The sequence below is a fragment of the Humulus lupulus genome, chromosome 4 (genome assembly GCF_963169125.1).
Source record: "Humulus lupulus chromosome 4, drHumLupu1.1, whole genome shotgun sequence".
NCBI lineage: Eukaryota > Viridiplantae > Streptophyta > Magnoliopsida > Rosales > Cannabaceae > Humulus > Humulus lupulus.
Window position 1 is genome coordinate 225,159,769 of NC_084796.1, and position 20,921 is coordinate 225,180,689.

At 35.0% G+C, this 20,921-nt stretch overlaps 1 protein-coding gene across 7 annotated transcripts in view; it reads right to left on the minus strand.

Moving 5' to 3' along the window:
* Nucleotides 1-20,011, minus strand: part of LOC133831256 (LEAF RUST 10 DISEASE-RESISTANCE LOCUS RECEPTOR-LIKE PROTEIN KINASE-like 2.4) — a 53,645-nt gene extending 33,634 nt beyond the window's left edge. For 5 of the 7 annotated variants that reach the window (XR_009892451.1, XR_009892454.1, XR_009892453.1 and 2 more), the window contains exons 1-4: nt 18,990-20,011; nt 18,820-18,876; nt 18,663-18,692; nt 8,723-9,864 (exon numbers count right to left, since the gene is read on the minus strand). Coding sequence is in view for 3 of the 7 variants with exons in the window: in XM_062261497.1 (XP_062117481.1) it covers nt 8,732-9,864; nt 18,663-18,692; nt 18,820-18,876; nt 18,990-19,869 (2,100 nt within the window). In the remaining 4 variants the exon portion in view is untranslated. Of the gene's footprint in view, nt 1-7,734; nt 8,269-8,561; nt 9,865-18,662; nt 18,693-18,819; nt 18,877-18,989 lie in introns of those variants that run through there. The other 2 variants (XM_062261496.1, XM_062261495.1) reach the window with 2 other exon arrangements.
* Nucleotides 20,012-20,921: the final 910 nt, after the last annotated feature.

Below are 20,921 nucleotides of genomic sequence, written 5' to 3' on the forward strand. Positions count from 1 at the left end.
TAGAGGTGGAATTTTCTATAGTCCAAAAGAAAATAAAACATTTGTATTGTCAAATGCAACTTTTCTTGAATATGACTATGTTAATAACCACAAACCTCGCAAAAAGGTTGTTCTGGAGGAGATGATCTCGAATGAAGTTGCAAAGTCACCAACAATAACCAATGAAAAAACGGCAATAGGAAACTACTAGTTCTATTCGGAATAGTAGAGAACCTCGTCGTAGTGGGAGGGTTAGTCAGTAACCCCCACGCTATTAACAAGAAGTTCAAATGCTTGTGTCTAACACAAACAAAGATGATCCATTGACATTTGAAGATGCAATGAATCATTCTGACAAGGAAAAATGGCAAGAAGCCATGAACCAAGAAATGGAATCGATGTATTCCAATTCTGTCTGGGTTCTTGAAGATCCACCTGAGAATATCAAACCTTTTGGTTGCAAGTGGATATTCAAGAAGAAAAGAGGAGTGGATGAGAATTTAGAGACTTTCAAAGCAAGGCTTGTAGCCAAAGGTTACACACAGAAAGAAGGGGTTGACTATGAAGAAACCTTTTCTTCATTAGCCATGCTAAAATCCATTCGTATACTCTTGTCCATAGATGCATGCATGGATTACGAGATCTGGAAAATGGATGTCAAAACAGCTTTTCTGAATGGCTACCTTGACAAAACCATTTACATGTCTCAACCAAAAGGATTCGAATTAAAAGGTCAAGAGCAAAATGTTTGCGAGCTTCTTAGGTCCATTCATGGACTCCAACAAGCTTCTAGATCTTGGAGTCTTAGTTTTGATGACACAAGTAAAACATTTGGTTGTTGAACAAAATGTTGACGAACCTTGTGTCTATATACAAATCAAAGATGGTATAGTAGTATTCCTCATTCTTTACGTTGATGATATATTACTGATTGGAAATGACGTAACATCATTATCAAGGGTAAATAACTAGTTAGCTGAACAATTCCAAATGTAAGACTTGGGAGAAGCCAAGTATGTTCTGGGCATTAAGATTCTTAGAGATAGACAGAACAAATACTTTGGCACTGTCCACCTTATACTGATAAAGGTCTAGCACGCTTTAATATGTAAAACTTCAAAAAGGGTGACATGCCAACCCATTCTGGAGTATTCCTTTCCAAGGAGCAGTGTCCCAAAACACCTCAGGAACAGGAAGACATGAGACAGTATCCCTATGCCTCAACAGTAGGCAGTCTGATGTACGCCATGAGTGTACAAGACCTAACATTTTTTATGCAGTAGGGATAGTCAGCCATTATCAATCCAATCCTGGATTGAGTCATTTGATTGCAGTGAAGAATATTCTCAAGTATCTTAGAAATACTAGAGAAACTATATGCTAGTATATTCAGGTGGAGACCTGAACCCCACTGGTTACATTGATTCTGATTTTCAATCAGACAGAGATAGTCAGAAATTTACTTTTGGATCAGTGTTTATTGTTGGAGGAGGAGCATTAGTCTGGCAAAGTATTAAACAAACCATCATTGCAGAATCCACTATGGAAGCCGAGTATATAGCGGCTTGTGAAGCAGCTAAGGAGGCTGAGTGGCTCAAAAAGTTCTACTCCGATCTGAAAGTGGTTCCAGAAGTGGAGAAACCACTTGTTTTTTACTGTGACAACAGTGGAACAGTGACTAATTCTAAAGAACCAAGAAGCCACAAGAGGGGAAAGCATATAGAGCGCAAATACCAGTTAGTCAGAGAAATCGTACATAGAGGAGATGTGTCCATTCTGAAAATTGCATCAGAACACATCATGGCAGACTCGTTCACGAAGACGCTTCCTACAAAGCAATTTGAGGGTCATGTACGAAATATGGGATTGAGAGAAATGCCTCACTTGCTTTAAGTACAAGTGGGAGATTGTTAGGAGTGTGTCCTAAAAGCATGTAAAAGACATTTTTTTTTCTGTGAATAAATAAATACAATGGTTTATTATTATTGTTATATTTAGATTGTTAAATTATTGTTTGAATAATTTTGTAAATATCAGAAAAATTCCATATACATTATTGAGGATGTGATCTTGTATTAGTACGGAGAATTAAGATCACATGAATGAATAAAAATAGTCAACAACAACAAATTAAAGTTATGGAATTCTTTAATTGGAGTTGTAAGTACGGTTTACCAAGTATCATAATGATACAAATAATCTAGATTTAGATTATTGATGTGGTAAGACATCTCTGTAAAGGTGCTTTGTATAATATGATTATATAAGACATGGACAGATATAAATTAAAGTCTTTATCCAAAAACCATTTAACAATAAAGACTTGTAATTCATATCATAACTAATGATCATTTATATATCAACTTAAATCCTGAGTGTTCATGAACTCTTGTTCATGTTTATTAAATCTTTTGATTCATTCGTTAAAGTCTCTTCAAAGAATGAGGCTACTGACTTTTGTTTTGGAGATTTAATATCATGGATGGCTGGGAACATGTATCAACAATACGGAATCTAATCTTTCCTAACGGATCGTATATTAGTTCCCTTAAGGGTTAATTCTGGAACTGAATGATTTTGAGCTCAAATCAATAATTAGATTATAGATTAATTATTCACTAGTGAATTAATGGTACTTAAGGAATAAGAAGTAAATTAGAAAGGTAAAATGGTAATTGTTCCATTCAAATTTATGAACTAATTAATTAGAGGGTTGAACTATTGTAAGATGGTTATATCAATTGATGACTTAAGATAATATTTCTGTAAAATTATATCTATAATATAAAGAGTACAATTCTGAATTTATAGTAGAGAAATATCAGAATTAATAAATTAACTATTATAATTAAAGAGTTTAATTATTTAGTGTCAATTTATTGGAGCTTAATGTTATAGGTTCATGGTCCCCGAAATGGCTCAAACAAACACTGACAAAGGTAAATACAAAAATGGGCAAAAGGACTTATTTGATAAGAAAATATTTTTTTATGCATAAAACATAATTATTGAATAATTATGTGTAATTAATTAATTGAGAATTAATCAATTATTTGATTTAACAAAAATATAATTAATTTTGAATTAATTTATTTTTGGGATTTTTGGTATTTAAATAATAAAAAAAATTGGGAAAAATTACATGTCATCCTTGGCATGTGGTACACGTGAAGCACAGTGCACAGTCACTGTGCTACACACATAAGAGACTCTAAGCAGTTTCTTGATTCCACAATTTTAGTTATTTAAATATTAAATAAATAATGAGATATTGTAATATGATTAAAATATTATTATTTAAACATAATCTAATAACTGATTAGGTATTTTCAAATTGTTTAAAATAACTAATATTTTATTTTTAATATATTAGATATATTAAATATAGGATATCATTTTTTCAGAACGTAACTTTTCAGGGATAGAAAAATATCTTGTAATCTCTCTGAGAGAACGAGAACAGTGATACAAGCATAGGTCACTGTTCTTCACAAACTTAGGTCCAAACTTTATCAGATCTCATGTGTTTAGAATATCTGATAAATAGATTTTGCCTATTATTTTGTATAGCGAGCCCACACTCGTTCTTTGTGTGCTGAGAACATTTTGGAAGATCTTGGTGTGGGATCTCAAGGATTTTGCCATACAAAAAGATAGCAGCAAGGAAGGACCTGAGGTAATTATCTATTCATGTCTTTGATTCAATGTATATATGCATGTGAAGAAGTAGATTTAGAAATCTTGTGGGATTAAATTAACAATTTGATTATTGTTCTGCTGCGTATAATCTCTGATTTGATCTATAAAAACCAACATTAAGGCCGCGACTTTTCTAGTTAGGCTCTTAACTTTTTTCCGCACCCTGGGCGGCGACATTATAACAATGATCTGATTTTTTTAGGGTTTGCCTCGATCCCCCTTGAGTTAACTATGAAGCCTAGAAATTTCCCCGATGAGCCCCCAAAGGTACATTTCTGTGGGTTTAGCTTCATATCATAGTTTCTCAACACGACAAAACATTTTTTTAGATCGGATACATGGTTATTGACAGTTTTTTACTTGACGAGCATGTCATAAACATACACTTCCATATTTTTTCCAATCTGGTCCACAAACATTTTGTTGACTAGCCGCTGATATGTGGCACCAACATTCTTTAGCCCAAATGGATGACTTTGTAGCAGTATACATTGGGTTCAGTCATGAAGCTGGTGTGCTCTTGGTTGCAGGGTTCATCGCGATCTGGTTATATCTATAATACGCCTCCATGAAGGACATAAGCTAGTGGCTGGCCGTGGCGTCAACTAGTTGATCTATTCTTGGTAGTGGAAAATAACCTTTTAGACATGTTTTATTGAGGTCAGAGAATTCAATGCAGGTCCTCCATTTTTTATTTGGCTATGGAACCAAAACATGGTTAGCAATCCAGATCGAATACATTGCCTCCCTGATGAATCCACATTTTAGTAAGTGAGCAAATTCTTCCTCTAAAGTTGCTCCTCGCTACTTCCCCAATAACCTTCATTTCTGTTGCTTCGTAGGCACATTTTTGTCCAAGTTTACGGTGTGCATAATCACACTTGGATTGATTCCCACCATATCTTGTGTGACCAGGCGAAGACGTCGAGGTTTTTCCTCAGAAACTCGACTAGAACCTTCTTTCATTCATCTCCAAGATTCTTTCCAATCTTTGCCACTCTCGAAGGTTTCTCTGGATCGACAATTATTTCTTCTAGCTCCTCTAAAGACTAGAGCTCAGATCAGTCTACACCTAACCTTGGGTCTATTTCCTCTAGTTGGGCAACCTCGTTTTCTACCACCTAAGGTTCTTTCGCCTCTTTAGCAATCACCATTCCTCGAGGCTTTTCATTCTCTTCAATTATCACCATGGCTTGCTGCCCGGGTTGTGATTTTTCCTTCATGGAAATGTTGTTGCATTCCCTAGTAGCGAGTTGATCCCTCTTATTGTGCATATCTCCAAGGACAAGAGAGGAAATTTATGGCCAAATGGCGAACATAAGTTATGGCTTCAAACACCATCAGTTCTGGTCTTCACAAGAATGTGTTGTAAGCAGATGGACAGTCAATTACCACGAACTCGAGCATCTTGGCAATAACTCGTGCTTCATCTCCTAGATTTACTACGAGCTCGATCGTTCCTATTGCTGCCATTACTTCTCCTCAAAACCCATAAAGAGTCATGGAGGTCGCCTTAATATCAGCTACAGATAGTCCTATCTTTTCAAGAGTTGATTTGAATAGCACATTCGTCGAGCTTCCATTGTCAATAAGGATTCTTCTTACCCTCCAATTAGCGAGCTGAATAGTTATCACCAGCAGATCACTATGGGGGAATTGGACGTGGCTAGTGTCTTCTTCTGTAAAAATGGGTGGTTGTTTAGATAACCTCTACTTCACAGTAAATATTGCGCCCTAATGAGTTTTAGCTCCTGAATAAATCTTTTTTGAGCTCCATTACTTGTACCTGCTAGATGAGATTCGCCTGCAATGGTGACTATATCCCTTCCTTCGACAGGAGGAGGGATGGCCTAGTTTCCCGGAGCAGGGATAGCTTTTGGTGAATTGGCTTGGTGTCCCGGAGCTGGTTGAGGGTTTAGCACTGCTTGTTGATTATGAGCTACCTTTTTTCTGAGCATATTACGATAATAGTCCAGCTTGGATGAGTGTCTCGATCTCATTCTTTAATTAATGACAATTGTTAGTGTTATGACCAATGTCATTAAGATAAAATTAAAATTTGGCCAGGTCTCTTTTTTCCCACTGATGTCTCAAGGGATCTAGCTTTCTCCATGGAAGGCAGGTCTCTTTTTGTCCACTGATGTCTCAAGGGATCTGTTGTCACTCAAGCGGGCTGAATAGGGGTCTTTTGTTCTTGCAACTACAGACTCTGCTTCCTTCAGGTTGATCCATTTTTGAGCTCGGGCCAGGAATTCGTCCGTACTTTTCACTCATTTCCTTTGGAATTCCTTCCACAATTCACCTCCTAAAGTGATTCCCGGCTGCATGTTCATGAGCTTGGCACTATCATCTACGTCCCTAGCTCAATCTGCTATGGTCATTAGTTGGTTGATGTATGCCTTAAGGGATTCACCCAGTTGTTGTTTTATATTAGATAGGGTGTTGGCCTCCACTCGAACTTCTTTCGTAGCTCGAAATTGCTTTTTGAACTCAATTGATTGTTGTTTCTAGGAAGTGATCGAGTGCCTTTTAAATTTGTTGAACAATAATTTAGCTGATCCATTCAACGTGGCTGGGAATAGGACACAACGCAATGTCGATATGAGGAGCAAACAACTCTGGCTCCTCATCAGAATTGCAATCGTCCACGTTTTTCCCAGACAGAAGTCTCTTCATTTTTCATCCATCAAGGCCAACCGTTCAAGGGTTGGATCTTTCATCTTTAAGTTATTTGGGAACTAGTTACCAACTCCCATCCTATATTGCGCATTATGTGGGTTATTATCCCTCCAAGCCGGAGCTCGGTTAGGCGGGACGCTCCCATTATCATGAATGATTGATAGATCTCCAATCATCTGAGCATAACTCAGATCATTATAACAGGCTGACTGTCCTCTTTGCGCATTTAGATGGTCACGCAGGTCGAAGTGAGGATTGGAACGCAACCTTTGGGCCAAGCTCAACTGATTTCTAAAATCACTCTCATGTGCTTGGGAATGTGTGTTGCGTACACTCCCAATTCTACACCCATGATTGCTCTTCGTCCAATAGCTAGCGGCCACGAAGCTTACTGCTTACGGTTGAGGTCGTGGGGCTTGATTTTTCCAATGAGGTTGCGAAACGTATTATCTTATGCGGGTACAAAATTTCTCCTGTCATTCTCGTGAACTAAAACATTTCTCTGTGGGCGAGGAGGTTTCATTGACGTATAAGTGATGGAGGGTGACTTATTGGAGAGGCAATTCATCTCCTTCCAGGATGCGCTAAATTAGCTCACCCATTGTCCACTTCGATTTCCCTAGTCAGTGCCAACACATATTCATTCTTTGCATCTTAGCTGCTGGTCGCGGTGCTGGTGGATTTGTAGGGACCTCGACCTTCTCATGTGGTCCCAGCTCGCCCTGTCTGGCTAGGATAATTTATGGGGGTGTGAGCCACTTGTTCATTCCTGCAATTATTAGCAGGTGGGTTGTTTGTAGGAGTCCGTTAAGAAGGCACAAAGATCGGGGTGGATGTTATGACAAAACGATTATTGTTGGGTCGATTATTCTTGTGGGACCGAGATAGGTGGGACCAACTTTGCCTTCTTCCGACATTCTCGTAAGTTGTAGGGAGAGGTAATTGAGCCATTATCTTGTTTTTACGACTGTTAGCCTGGGTGAGGTGGCTTCTCAGCTTGGCATTCTCCATTTTGACGATAGTTAGATACCCAGGATTTGGTTTTAGAGAGTGCGAAGCCAAACTTCCAGTGTCGTCCTTGTCCACGTGCTATTTTCTGAGATGGCGCTACGCAGAGGTGCCATCTCAGTAGGGTCAGCCGTATGGTAATCTCCATGATCACCATGTCTCTCTGATTCATTGTCACACATAGAATGAGTTGCCACCATGTTGATTGTTGTGTCGAATAGTCTCTCACAAGTTTCAAGCCTAATCTTCTCTCAATGAAAGCACCAATATGTTGACAGAGTTTTTTGCCAAAAGGAAATAAAGAAATCCGAAATAGAGATATTAGACTTATAATAAACTAAAAGTATGAATGCATAAGATTTTATATGGTTTAGTGGTTAAAATCCACCTAGTCCACGAGTCATTCTTATTTCTGTTTAGGAACTCTTGAAGAAATTTTTTATGACAATTTCAACAAAGTTTTGGCATACAAGATGTTGATCCCTTTTACTGTCAATTCTCCTTATATTTATAGGGAATTGTGGTTGACAATATAGGGTAACCGTACAATAAATGGTAACTTACAAAATTGGACAACTTCCCAAATTAATAAGTGCATAAATTCTCTAATTAAACCTATGACTGTTATATCGGGCATTAAATACATAACTTATAAATATTTATTTTGCATTTCTGACTCTGTTGGGATTCTTCCATGCGCGCGCGTCCTTGAACCACCACGAGCTAGATGCAACTCTCGAACTTGATGTTATTGGAACAAGAATTGCTTGACTTAGATAATGCTCGGGCTTGATGAAGGTGACTGGACACTGGCCACTGGACACAACCTCGATCTATTTGATCTGGAGTTTGCAAAATATCTCCAAAGTCTAGTAACCTTTATTTACTACGTGCCAACTATACCTAAGCAAGATAATTGAGCTCGTATTTTTAGGGTAAAACATGATCCTATTCAACATTTTGGAAATGAAAAAGAAAAACAAGGTTTGGAAAGTAATTCTACATACAATATCTGATTTATGGAGCCAATATGTGTGTGTACCGATACTATGTTGGGTTTTAACATTTAAAAGATTATCTTCAAAGATTGGGTTATTTAAATTAAGCTTATTTTTGCTCAAAATATCTATTTTAGTAGTAGAAATTTGAGATATAAAAATTTCTAATTCTCCAATCCAAACTAAATTATGGAGGACTTATTGTAATGAGAACTAATAATTTTCTAGTAATAATTCTATGATACAATGCGTTTCAGTTATAGGGAAAATGACAAACCATAATACTAGGGTACACTAATTATTAGAGATAGAAGAATACAGCAAAAAAACACTAAAAGAAAAGGAATTGTTCTAATTACCTTTCAACTTTAATAATCCTCGTATGAAAGCGATGATGAACATCTTGTGTTTAGTGTCTCCCCACTAGTATAAATTACATTATTGTAAGAATCTTGTGGATACAAGTAGGGCTTTGGAGGCATTTCTAGGCATTCAATATGGCTCTCTAACATCTCTATGACTTTGCTTATTGAAGGGCGATCGCAAGGCTTCATTTGTATACACCATAATGCTACCATAATCATCTTTTTTGTTTTTTTCTCTTGTTCATCATTCACGTTGTCTTTTAGTTCAATGCTCTTCACTTCATCTATATGGTCATACACCCATAAAGGAAAGTATATTTTGCTAGAATGAACTGTTTGTGGGTTCAAATTTCTCCTTCGACTAGCCATTTCCATCAATAACATTCCAAAACTGTAGACATCAGCTTTGTGGGAGACTCCTCCAATATTTTTGTAAAACAATTCTGGAGCTATGTATCCAACAGTTCCTCTCACTGTGGTTAAGGGCACTATATTATTCTCTATAGGACATAATCTTGCTAGACCAAAGTCTGAAACCTTGGGAATAAAACTTTCATCCAAAAGAATATTGTGAGGCTTAATATCAAAATGTAAAATTTGCATGTCACATCCTTGGTGAAGATATTCGATACCACGGGCAATTCCCAGTGAGATATCAAATATTTTCTCATCACTTAAGGAGTTATTTCGCTCTTTGCCTCCTATAAAAATATGGTTATTCAATGATCCATTAGGCATGAATTCATATACAAGGGCACGTTTTGAACCTTCAACACAAAATCCTACTAAACGCACCACATTGGCATGATGAATCCTTCCAATGGTAGAAACTTCATTAATAAAGTCTTGTCCACTAGTTTTGGATTTACTCAACATCTTGATTGCTACATAATGACCACTACGAAGTTTTCCTTTATAGACAGAGCCAAAACCTCCTTCACCTAATTTATGCTTGAAGCATGTTGTCATTTTTTTAATATCTAAGTATGAATATCTTACAGGCATGAGATTGTTTTGTCGCTGGAGATATTCCTCAATATCCTTGTATATTGACAAATGTCGTCTTTTCCATTTATAGATGATAAGACCAATCACAAACGAAAGTCCAATTATTGTTCTTGGCGCTAGAATTTCTACTGCAAGGTTGCCAAAAGAATAATAGAAAAATGTTATAATTATAAAATTTTACTGTATTAATTTAAACATACATATGTCATATTATATAACAAATAGTTAGAACGCCAAGTTCGAAGTTTAAGCTTTCATTTTTTCTTTCATATTTGATTTGTTAACATAACATGTGAATATGGAAAAAGCAATGTATTAGCCATTTTACAAATCTCAAATAATCTTTTGTTATGATCAAATCCAAATAAATCTTAAAGTGGGATATTGAAAAGTATAGTATATAAAAATTGAAGATAACAAGGATTAAATAATATTATTAATGAAGATATCAAGCACTCTTTAGGAGAAAGTCATGTTTAATTTGTATATTATTGTTGGTCGAAATCAACAAAAAAGCTCTATAAATTTACATTTTAGGGTTTATATTTCTCAAAGTTTGAATTGAAATTACTACAAAATGATTAAAAGTGACAAAAATACATTAAAATGACGAAAAAGACCCAATATTAATAGCTAAATGGAGGTCATCGTTAGCAAAGAGAAATAGATAATGGGCACTGTATGCCTAAAATTATATTACACCTATATCATTACTTTATAATCAATGTAATAGGCCTTTTATATCAATTTATTTCTGATCTAAAAGGTGTTAGCCAAACACCAATTAAATATCGACATTATATGGGCCAAATCTCGCAGAGGTTTTAACTTAACGCCTCACCCAACATGGAATCTTCTACCTCTTTTTTGCGTTAGTCATCATGTTTGACTAACATGGAACGTGTTTTTTTTTTTTTAAGGTAGCGATTGTTTGTAATTAATATTTCAAATGAGTCGACATTTTTCCTCATTGGTGAAACATAGATGGGGAGAATAAAAACGAGAACAACAGATTTTAACTCGCATTATGAATAGAGCTAAAGAGTGAACGATGAAAGACGCTGATGGATTATACTAAACAAAACTATAGTCAATTAAATATTTTTAATAATAAAAAACCTAAGGTATTATATTGTTTTATATAAGTAAATTCGTACTATTTTAAGTGTCATCAAACAATACTATTAATAAATGTATCTTTAGTTTTAGTTACAACATATATTTTGTATGGCTAAATATAATTTTTAGTCACAACAAAAAATTATCTGTAACTAAAAAATCATACTTAATCACAAGTTATCACTAATGTAGTTTTAGTCACAATCTATTATTTTTAGTGATAAAATTTGTTGTAACTAAAAATACATTTAATAACAACAAATTTTAATTTTTGTGACCACTACAACAAATTCTACTTTCAATGACTCCCTACAATGTCTTACACCATTGGTGTAAGACATTAAAAATTAGAAGGGATTTTAAATGGCTAATGGTGTAAGACATTGAAAGTGCATATTAATGGTTACAATTGGAAGACATTAAAAATAGTGGAAGACGTTGGAAATAGGCTGGTAGTGATTTATGGGTACATCCAACGTCTCCCACTGGGAGACGTGGGACACGTGGCACGTCTCCCAGTGGGAGACGTTGGATGTACTCCCATGCACATCCAACGTCTCCCACTGGGAGACGTGCCACGTGTCCCACGTCTCCCAGTGGGAGACGTTGGATGTCTCCTTTTATAAATCACTACCAAATCAGCCTTCTTCTTCCTCACACGAACCCGAGAGCACAAACCAGAGAAGAATTGGGCGATTTGGGGCTGCGTTTTTAGGGTTTTAAGGTAAGTTTTTTTTTTATTTTCTTGATTTTTAGTTAATTATTTTGCAAATAAATCATAGGTTTTGCATTAGGATGAGTAATATACATGATTTTGTGTTAGTTTTACATTTTTATGCATTTTTTTATATACATTGTATGTTTTTGTGGTTTTTCAATGGAAGTTTTTAGGGATTTATGATTTTATAGTTTTTTTTTTAATTTAACCTATCACATTGTATATATTTCATTAGAGTATATATGTTCATGATTTTTTTAAATTTTTATCAATTTTTATTTCGAAATTTAGATATATTTTTGTATATTTGAATTTTTTTTTAAATTGTAACTATTTTGTTATATATATAGTTATGTTAAAATAAATTTTTTAAATAATTTATAAAATAGAAATATATTAAAATTTTTATGTTTTTGTTTATTATTAAGTTTTTAGGTTATGAAATTTTATATTGATTTTTTGTTGAGGTTATAATTAGCGGCACATTGAGATTTTTTTTATTTGTTTACCAATATCATTTACTATTATTAGATATTTAGTGATATTTGTTTAGTAATGTTTAACATATTAATTAATTTAATTTCATAGGTTATGATTTTTGTGGTGAGATTTTAGAGAGTATTTTGCATCAAAATTCCAATATCAATCACACATTTGAGGTAATTAAGTTTCTAAAATTACAATAATACGTTATATATTGCTAGATATTTAGTGATGTTTTATTTATTATTTATTAATTTAATTTTATTGGTTTGTGGATTTAATAGCGAATTTGATTACTAAGTGAAGTAACTTTGCTAGCTTTTGGATTAAAGATTGCAAGAGGTACATATATATTCTCTTACTTCTACTTTTAATATTATTAAACAAATGTTAGAGGAGTTTGAATATCTTAAATATTCATCCATAGTGAAGTAGGTTCTGAGATTAAAATTGTGTGCTGCGGTGATAACGGAAGGTTGAGAACTTGTGTGTATTAGTGAAGTAGGTTCTGATAAATTTTACTGTGTGCTGCGGAGCTATAAGGAATAAACTTATTGTGTGTTGTTTGAATTGTTTGTTTTGCTATTCACATGCAGATGGTTAGGTCACTATTATAGGGGAAATGCTGCCCGATTTTATCTAGGATAATAAACAATTAGTTTTATATAGACATACAACTTTATCACGTGCTTATTTAGTGTTGTTTCTTTTCTTTTCCATAGACATAGGAGAATATATGGATAAACAATGGATGTCAGCGAATAGGTTATCTGCGGAATTTAGGAACGGGGTCGATTTGTTCTTAAGGTTTTGTTCAGAAAATGTGAAAGACCCAAATTTTACTTATTGTCCATGTCTTAAGTGTGGAAATGTTAAAAAGATGGATCTTAAAAAGATTAAAGAACACTTATATTTCAATGGGATCGACAAGAGTTACACAATTTGGTATTACCATGGGGAGATAGCTCCGATTGCTCCAACTCTGCCAAGTAGACCAAAAGGAGTGAGGAGGAATATATTGGAGGAGAACTGGGATCCATTAGATGAAATGATTGACGACGCACATTATGGATCAGGAGTAGACCCAAATAAGTTTGAGACACTCCTTAATGATGCTGAGAAACCAATTTACCCTGGTTGTACAAGATTTACAAAATTATCTGCGCTGCTTAGATTGTACAAGATTTTCTTGTATATATCTAACAAATATATTTTTTTCTTCCAATTTAATTGATTATTAAATTAATTTAAATTTAGATTAAAATAATTTAAATTTAAATTAATATTATTTAAATTTAATTAATTATTAAATTAATTTAATAATATTAAATTAATTAATATTAATTATTCAATTTAAATTAATAATATTAATTATAAATTTATTTAATTTATTTTTTTTAAATGTGGGAGACTTTCAATGTCTCCCATTAGGAGAGGTGGGAGACTTTCAATGTCTCCCAATGGGAGAGGTGGGAGACTTCCCACGTCTCCCAATGGGAGAGGTGGAAAGTCAAACGTTGACTTTCCACCTCTCCCATTGGGAGACGTGGGAAGTCACTCACCTCTCCCAATGGGAGACGTGGGATGTCTCCTAGGGACTTCCCACGTCTCCCATTGGGAGAGGTGAGTGACTTCCCACGTCTCCCAATGGGAGAGGTGGAAAGTCAACGTTTGACTTTCCACCTCTCCCATTGGGAGACGTGGGAAGTGAGGCACGTCTCCCAACGGGAGACGTGGGATATATACCTACAATGACCCTAGCAACAACGTCTCACTAAGTGGGAGACATTGTAGACTTCCAATGTCTCCCAATTAAAGTCATAAAACATCTATTTTGTTGTAGTCGACTAATATTTTTAGTGATGACACAAGTAAGATAATTTTTTTTTAGTCATAATTTTTTTATTTGTAATCACAAAATTTATTGTGACTAAAATCTTGATTTTTTGTAGTATGTTGAAAATATTACTTTCTTATCATTTATTATTTTTTGCTAATACAACTTTCATATTTTATATAGGTTGCAACAATCACAATTTTATACTTATAAGACTTATTTAAAGAAAAATCTCCAACCTAATTTGCCTTCTGCACTCGAAGGGTCCAACATCAAAGTTTTGGTATTTAAACCTCCAACTTCCATACATTTTGTAAATCTATTACTGTTAGTCATTTTAAATTTTCCATCTAATTTTTATGTAAAAGAGATTTTTGTAGAAAAAATCCACCACCTTACCCACTATTCCCTATGAGGCCTATTGCACTTCGGTCCTCAATCATAAAATTTAACATTATTTTTCTTAAAATACAAACTTATAAAGTTCATTGAAAAATATTCTTAATTAATAATTATTCAAACTAGTGGAAATTTTTCAAAAGTTGATATTTATATATAAACATAATTACTTTTCAACATAATTTTTGTTATTTATATATTTGTAAATTAAAAAAAATTATTTATAATTTTATTAGTTAAATTTGTGAAGTTTTTGTACTGTAATTATTGAAATTGTACTATAATAACACATTGCTAAACATACATAAAAAAAAGAGTTGAACTATTATTTAGATATTATAATTATAAAGTTGGACATATTTGTAAATTAAATAATTATAGAATATAATATTTTTTTCAATGAATTTGAAGTTATATTTGTTTAGAGGAAAAGATATTACTAAAATTTAATGGTTGGGAACCTAAGTGCAAAATGGTATATAAGTTGGGGAGTTTTACCCAAGTTCAATGAAAAATTTAGATGGAAAAGTGAAGAGGACTAAAAGATGTAAACTTTTTGAAAGGTTAGTGATTTAAATGCGAAAATTTTGAGGATGGTTACCTAAGTGAAAAAGATAGGGTAGGTTGGGGATTTTTTTGATGTAAATAAGCTTACACCTTCAAAAAGAAAAAGAAAACACAATTCCCAATCGACTAAATTCTTGCAAGAAAAAGACACTACATCGCGACATTGTATCGATCAACGTAGTAGGTTTCTAGATACTGCATCACCTAATAGCCAATGTGACAAAATCTACATGTTGTTGTTTTGTACCCGACGTTGATATTATATTTAAAATATACACATTTCTTAATGTAACAAAGGGATTGCCCAAACAAATGTTAAGATTGGTTAAATATATAGTGAAATTGGTTAGGCAAAAAGATGTGCAAAAACCATAACGACGAGTTTGGGAGTTTGAACTCATTGAGTGTACTCGTGGGCTCTTACAGGGTCTCTGTTTGGAGGGACCCATGTTGCCATTGTTCGCACTTGAGGCCACCAGCGGCTGTGGCGGAAGGTGAGTTGTACGACCCTTCATTGGAGTGGTGGCATGTGCCACAGGGTCGTAGGATGAATGCTCAGGGATGATACTTCTTTCTCTTTGCCATTGCATCTAGGCAACTCCGACACACCTTTATTCGTTGGCAGAGGAGAATTTGTCACGGATGCTCTTAGCTGGGTTCTGTCTAGGTGAACCTCTACTTCTTGATGGTTTTGTTTTGTAGGTGTTTTGAACGCCTTGGCACATTTCTTTACTGGAATCAATGGAAGAACAATAGCTTGTTACTTGTCCTTCCCACAAACGGGGCCAAACCGTTGACGGTGAGAACTTGTCAATGATATAAGGTCAGAAAACTCAAAGATTGTTATGAAAATAACATAGATAGAACTTAGGAAAAAATTGAAGAAGAAAAGTGTAGAACAGTAACAATGGAGAAAAGACTCGTGTATTGCTTAATTGCCTGTGTATACAATGAAATTTTCACAACCCTTTGCTGGAGGGGTGACGCCCTATTTATAGTGGAGCTCTAATGGCTTCCTATACATTGTAGTCTCAGGGGACAAGAATGTACATAGGTACATTGTCAGGGTAGTGACACAAGACATAGTGGTGCAGAAGGCTATGGTGTCGGCCCTACTACATGGTTAAGGTAGTCGTCTAGGACGTAGTGGTGTCGACCCTAGTACATAGCCAGAGGTGCATAGGTAGTGTCTCCATTCTTCATACTAGTTTGTGCCACCACTACTTGTCTAATACGGGTGTCAAAGTCAGGCCTTTGTCTTCTTCAGGGTCGTACAACCCATATTTATACGTGTACCCTATACCTAATGGTCGTTCCCATATGCCTAAGGTATATCTTTTCTCCAACTTTCCTTGAATTTTGATAAGTGTAGGAAAGCTTGCGAGTTATCATGAATGACATACTTAGTCATCTTCACTAATTCTAGCTTGACACCAAATGATGATTGGGTCTTAATTTGTGTTCCTCGTACGTACGTCTAGGAGGATTCGTATGTATATGCCGTGAGAAGTCAGGTGGGATGTGCCTCACTGGTTGTACCTACTTCAAGTGGATAAGTAGGGTCTCTTCACTGAGGCATGGGTTGCACATGATGAGACGAGGCGCCTCTCGTGGACCCTCAGGCTGGCGAGAAAGTGGGTCTCACGCGTAGCTCCAGGCGCAAGACAAGACACCTCGCATAGTGAGGCCTTTGTCACTATGTGTCCCGCACCTACGAGTGGCAAGAGAGAGGGTCTCGCGCGAAGCTTCGGGCGCACGAGAAGGTGCCTCACATAGCGAGTCTGGTGGTGGCTCATTATGGTCCTCGCATAGCACAAATGGCGAGTTTGGCCTCGCACGGACCCTTTGAAGTAGGACAAGGTGCCTCGCATAGCGAGGCTCTACCGTGGTGAGGCCTTCGTCACTTTCTCTTAAACTATCTGAAGATCAGGGGAGTTTGGCCTTGCATAGCCTTGGGCACCTTGCATAGACTCGAACACAAGACAAGGCTCTTCGTGAGTTTGATGAATGTGAAAGTTGGGCCATGCTATGAGAGGCCCTTGTTCCTTTGGAGCATACGACATGTGGCCGCGGGGACATACGACGCATCTACACACGTTAGGCGCATGTAGAGGAGGCTTAGTGACGCCCTTGGCGAAGGGTTCCTTGCACCAGGCCTTGCATAGCGAGGCCTTTAGTCGGGGGTGCCTTGCGAACCTTGCCTTATATGGCAAGGCTTTTGGGCGTCACAAGGCCGAACTTTGGGGCTTGGCGTAGGATGCTTTAAGGGATAATTTTCCACATGGGAGCTAATTATAATCATGTTCCCATATTGAGATTAGTTATATATATATATATATATGAAGATTTCCTTTTTTTAAAGTAGATCTGTGGGCCCATTAAGAATTTGGTAGGCCCAATACGAGGATGTCAAGCCCACTGCTTTATTGGAAAATATACTTTCTAGTAGTTGTTAGGGTGGTAGCTGCATGTTTTTTACCCATGTCAGGCAGCGTCTTGGGACATACCCTTTGCAGCTTATATGGAATTGACAACACGATCTCTGCAGCTACTAGAGGTGTCAGACAAGTGTCTGTGGTCCTGAGTGCCTTTCTGGCTAACACTTGGAAAGTGTTCTCCTTCCTTGGAGGAAAGGTTCTCGGGATTTAATAAGTTGATCATGGCTCGAGGAGTTCTAGAAGGCCAATCCCCGCCTAGGTTCTCAGAAGGTTGCTCTTATTGACACCTAGCTAGGCATGTTCTCCGGTAGTGATGGGAACGACACTCGCATATTAAGTTCTAGCTTCCAAGGAGGGCTAAACGACATAATCCATTTAGGTCACGTTGTTGTACGCAAAAACATGAACAACATATTACTATTAAAGTATAGTTATATACCTCCCAAATCAAATTGAATCTAACAAATAATATATGATGATTCACAAAATTCCTTAAATAATATTTTGAAGACATTATCGTGTCCTCACTAGAGTGAAGATCACATTGATCATGAATTTGAAAAAGGAGACAATGAGTGAAAAGGAGAAGAGTCAGACCTTCTATTTCGAAGTTTGTCTTCCATACTGGTCTTTTAGATCGCGAGCCATCAATGAAGGAGGAAATGTGAAAGAAAGAGTGCAAATCATGAGAAAGAGAGAACAAGAGGGGGAGAGAGAAAGGTGGGTGACTTGTGTGTAACTAGTGAGAGAGATACGAGTTAGGGTTATCAATCACTTTCTCAGTTTGGGCCTTGTTGGGATTTTTTATTTATTATTATTAATGGGTTTTATAATTATGATTAATAATTGACGCTATAGGATGAAACAACGGTGTCGATCAATGATCGACTCTATAATAAGGCAAAAAAGCAAAAAAATTAAGCCTTGACTTTTGCCTAACGGTAGAAAAGATCTGTGTTTTTTACAACTTCCGTCAACACTTTTGACAGATACAAATATGTGATGCAAGAAGGAAAAGTTTATAGTAGTGCTACTTGTAATTACTAACCCAATACTCACATTTTAGATTGTGGTAAACCTAAACTATATTTACTTTACAATATAATTTATTATTTTAGCAACTAATTATTAAATTAATTTTACAGCTTAAAAACATCTTTTTTACACAATTAATTATGTAATTTTCCACTATAATTAAGGAACTATTTATCGTATATACTAACGTCAATTTTAACGAGTGCAATATTTTTCCATATGTATCTTTTAACAGAACAAATTAAATATCCATATATAGAACTATATTTGTATGCCAAATCTAAAATAATTAAATAAACTATAATTAGACTTAAAATAAAAAAATCGTACCAATGTTTCTCCATCGAAGACAAATAAAGTCTGCAACAAAAACAAGAGAACCAAGAAAAACAGTTAAAGAAATGAGATCAAAAAGTAAATCTTCCGGGAAAAAGAATTCAAAGAAAGATAGTAAGCAAGATATTTATATGCCAAGGGGAGCCCTCACCAAGACTAAGATGAGCAGTTGGTAACATTAGACGTTTGTCGAATACATACCAGAGCCCTGCGTCATCAAATATATATATAACAAAATAAGTTACTAATGATCTGAAACTTCAGTATATATAAATAAATATACATTTATATGAATAATTAAATATGTGTAAGGGTCCTTACTACAAACTAGATTCCGTGCCAATCTTATTGCTCTGCAATAACTATAAATACAATAAGCCTTGTTGTATCTTTCACTGATGTAGCAAAAATTTTCTTTGACATGTTTTTGGAGAACTCGGAGCCATGAAGCCTCAAAACCATAAGTGAACTCATCGTGTATGTCTCGGTAGGACATAGTCATCTTCTTCTTCTTATCATTCTTCCTCGATGATATGAGGGCCGTTTGATATATCTGGCAGGACTCGGCCAAATCAGAATACTTGAAGCCAGAAGCATACACAGCATATAAGAACCGAGATTTGGGATTTTCAGACAACTTAGAGCTATTTATGCAAGGAGCTGTGTCTATATATAAAGAATTGGACACTTTCTTTTCACAGCTCAAGAATAATACACGCTCTGAAGTTTGATATGTTATAAAATTTGCCGACCAAAACCTCTCACCCAGTCGAAACGTAATTTGTAATTCAAATGGTGAAGGGAGAGATGAATAGGTAGGGATGGAGGAGCAATTTCCCTTGTGGAGATTTGAATCCACAAGTCTTATTGTGTAGTTGTTGTAATTGATTGCCTGAACATGGTAATAGCCTCTTCCATCATCTTTCAATATTGTTCGATTATTCTTGCAAGAAAGAACAAAAGCATTCGAGTTGTAGAGCGTCGTTGATACACAGCTGGGTGGATCGGTTTCTAGTCGGAAAGGGGAGGTTATATTATGGATATTTCCACAAGATGAAAAGCAAGGAGTATTAACAGCACCATGTGTGGTCTCATGGAATATAGTTGTGATCATCATGGTGAACAGAGGAAGACTAAGGGCTTCCATTATATGAAATAATGTTATTGAAACATATGTATCACGCAGTAGAACCCTTACCATGGTGTAAATTTTAAAACAAATATTGTTTTGTGGTGATAACAATCCAGACAATCTTTATTTGATTAACTGCTCATGCTGTCTGGTCTTTCTTGTCTAGGATGTTTAGATTACTCAAAAATTTAATATTTGACTAGAGTTTTGTTTTCAAATTTGTGACTTGCCCTTGTTTTCCTGAAACAAAATTCGTGGATTTTTTTTATTGTATTCACACTGCTCATCATAGATATTATTAGAACTTTTTGTGGTTAGAATTTGATTCGTGTGCTAGCATCTTTCTTTCTTTTTTTTTTTTTTTTGCTGAAGTGTTCCCATCCAACACAGGGGACACAATTCATTAATTAAGAAACAGCCACGTACAAGAGGGTGAGAGGAGTCATTACCATGTGCTTACCAGTTCAACCAATAATGTGAGACAAATCATTTAATTGAAGATGCATTATATTTTTTATCAAAAAACAAAAAAGAGGCTTTATATTTGTACACAATAATTCATTAAATAAAAAAATTTATTTTTTAAAATCATTTTTAATACTTTCTCAATATTTTTATGATATTTTTTTTTTATTTATTTCAATAATTTTAATTTATCTTGTTTTCATAATTTTTTTAAAAACAACTCTTATTTTAACAAATTTTAAAATTTTTTTTTTTAATTTTTTTATTTAAATATTTAAAATATATATTATTTATCTATATTTTTTAGACTATGACAAAGAAAAAAATAGAATAATGTGAGCATAAGTTAAAAAAAAAATATATATAAATTATATATTATATTAATTTTTAATAAAAATAGGGTGTATTCTTTTCTCCCTTAACAACCTTGCTGCAACCCCTCCAACTCCGTTGACAGCAAAATTTTTTTTTTTTTTTTATTAGGCTTATTTAAAGGATTTATCTCAGTAGTAGAGATCCCCATTCTTTTATGAAAAGTATCATTTAAGCTCTTAAATTGTATTTTGTATCACATAGATTCCAAACTTACTAAATGGGTATCTTATAGGTCATTTCTGTTGGAATTTTTTTTTCAAAATGCTCATCAGAAAACATTT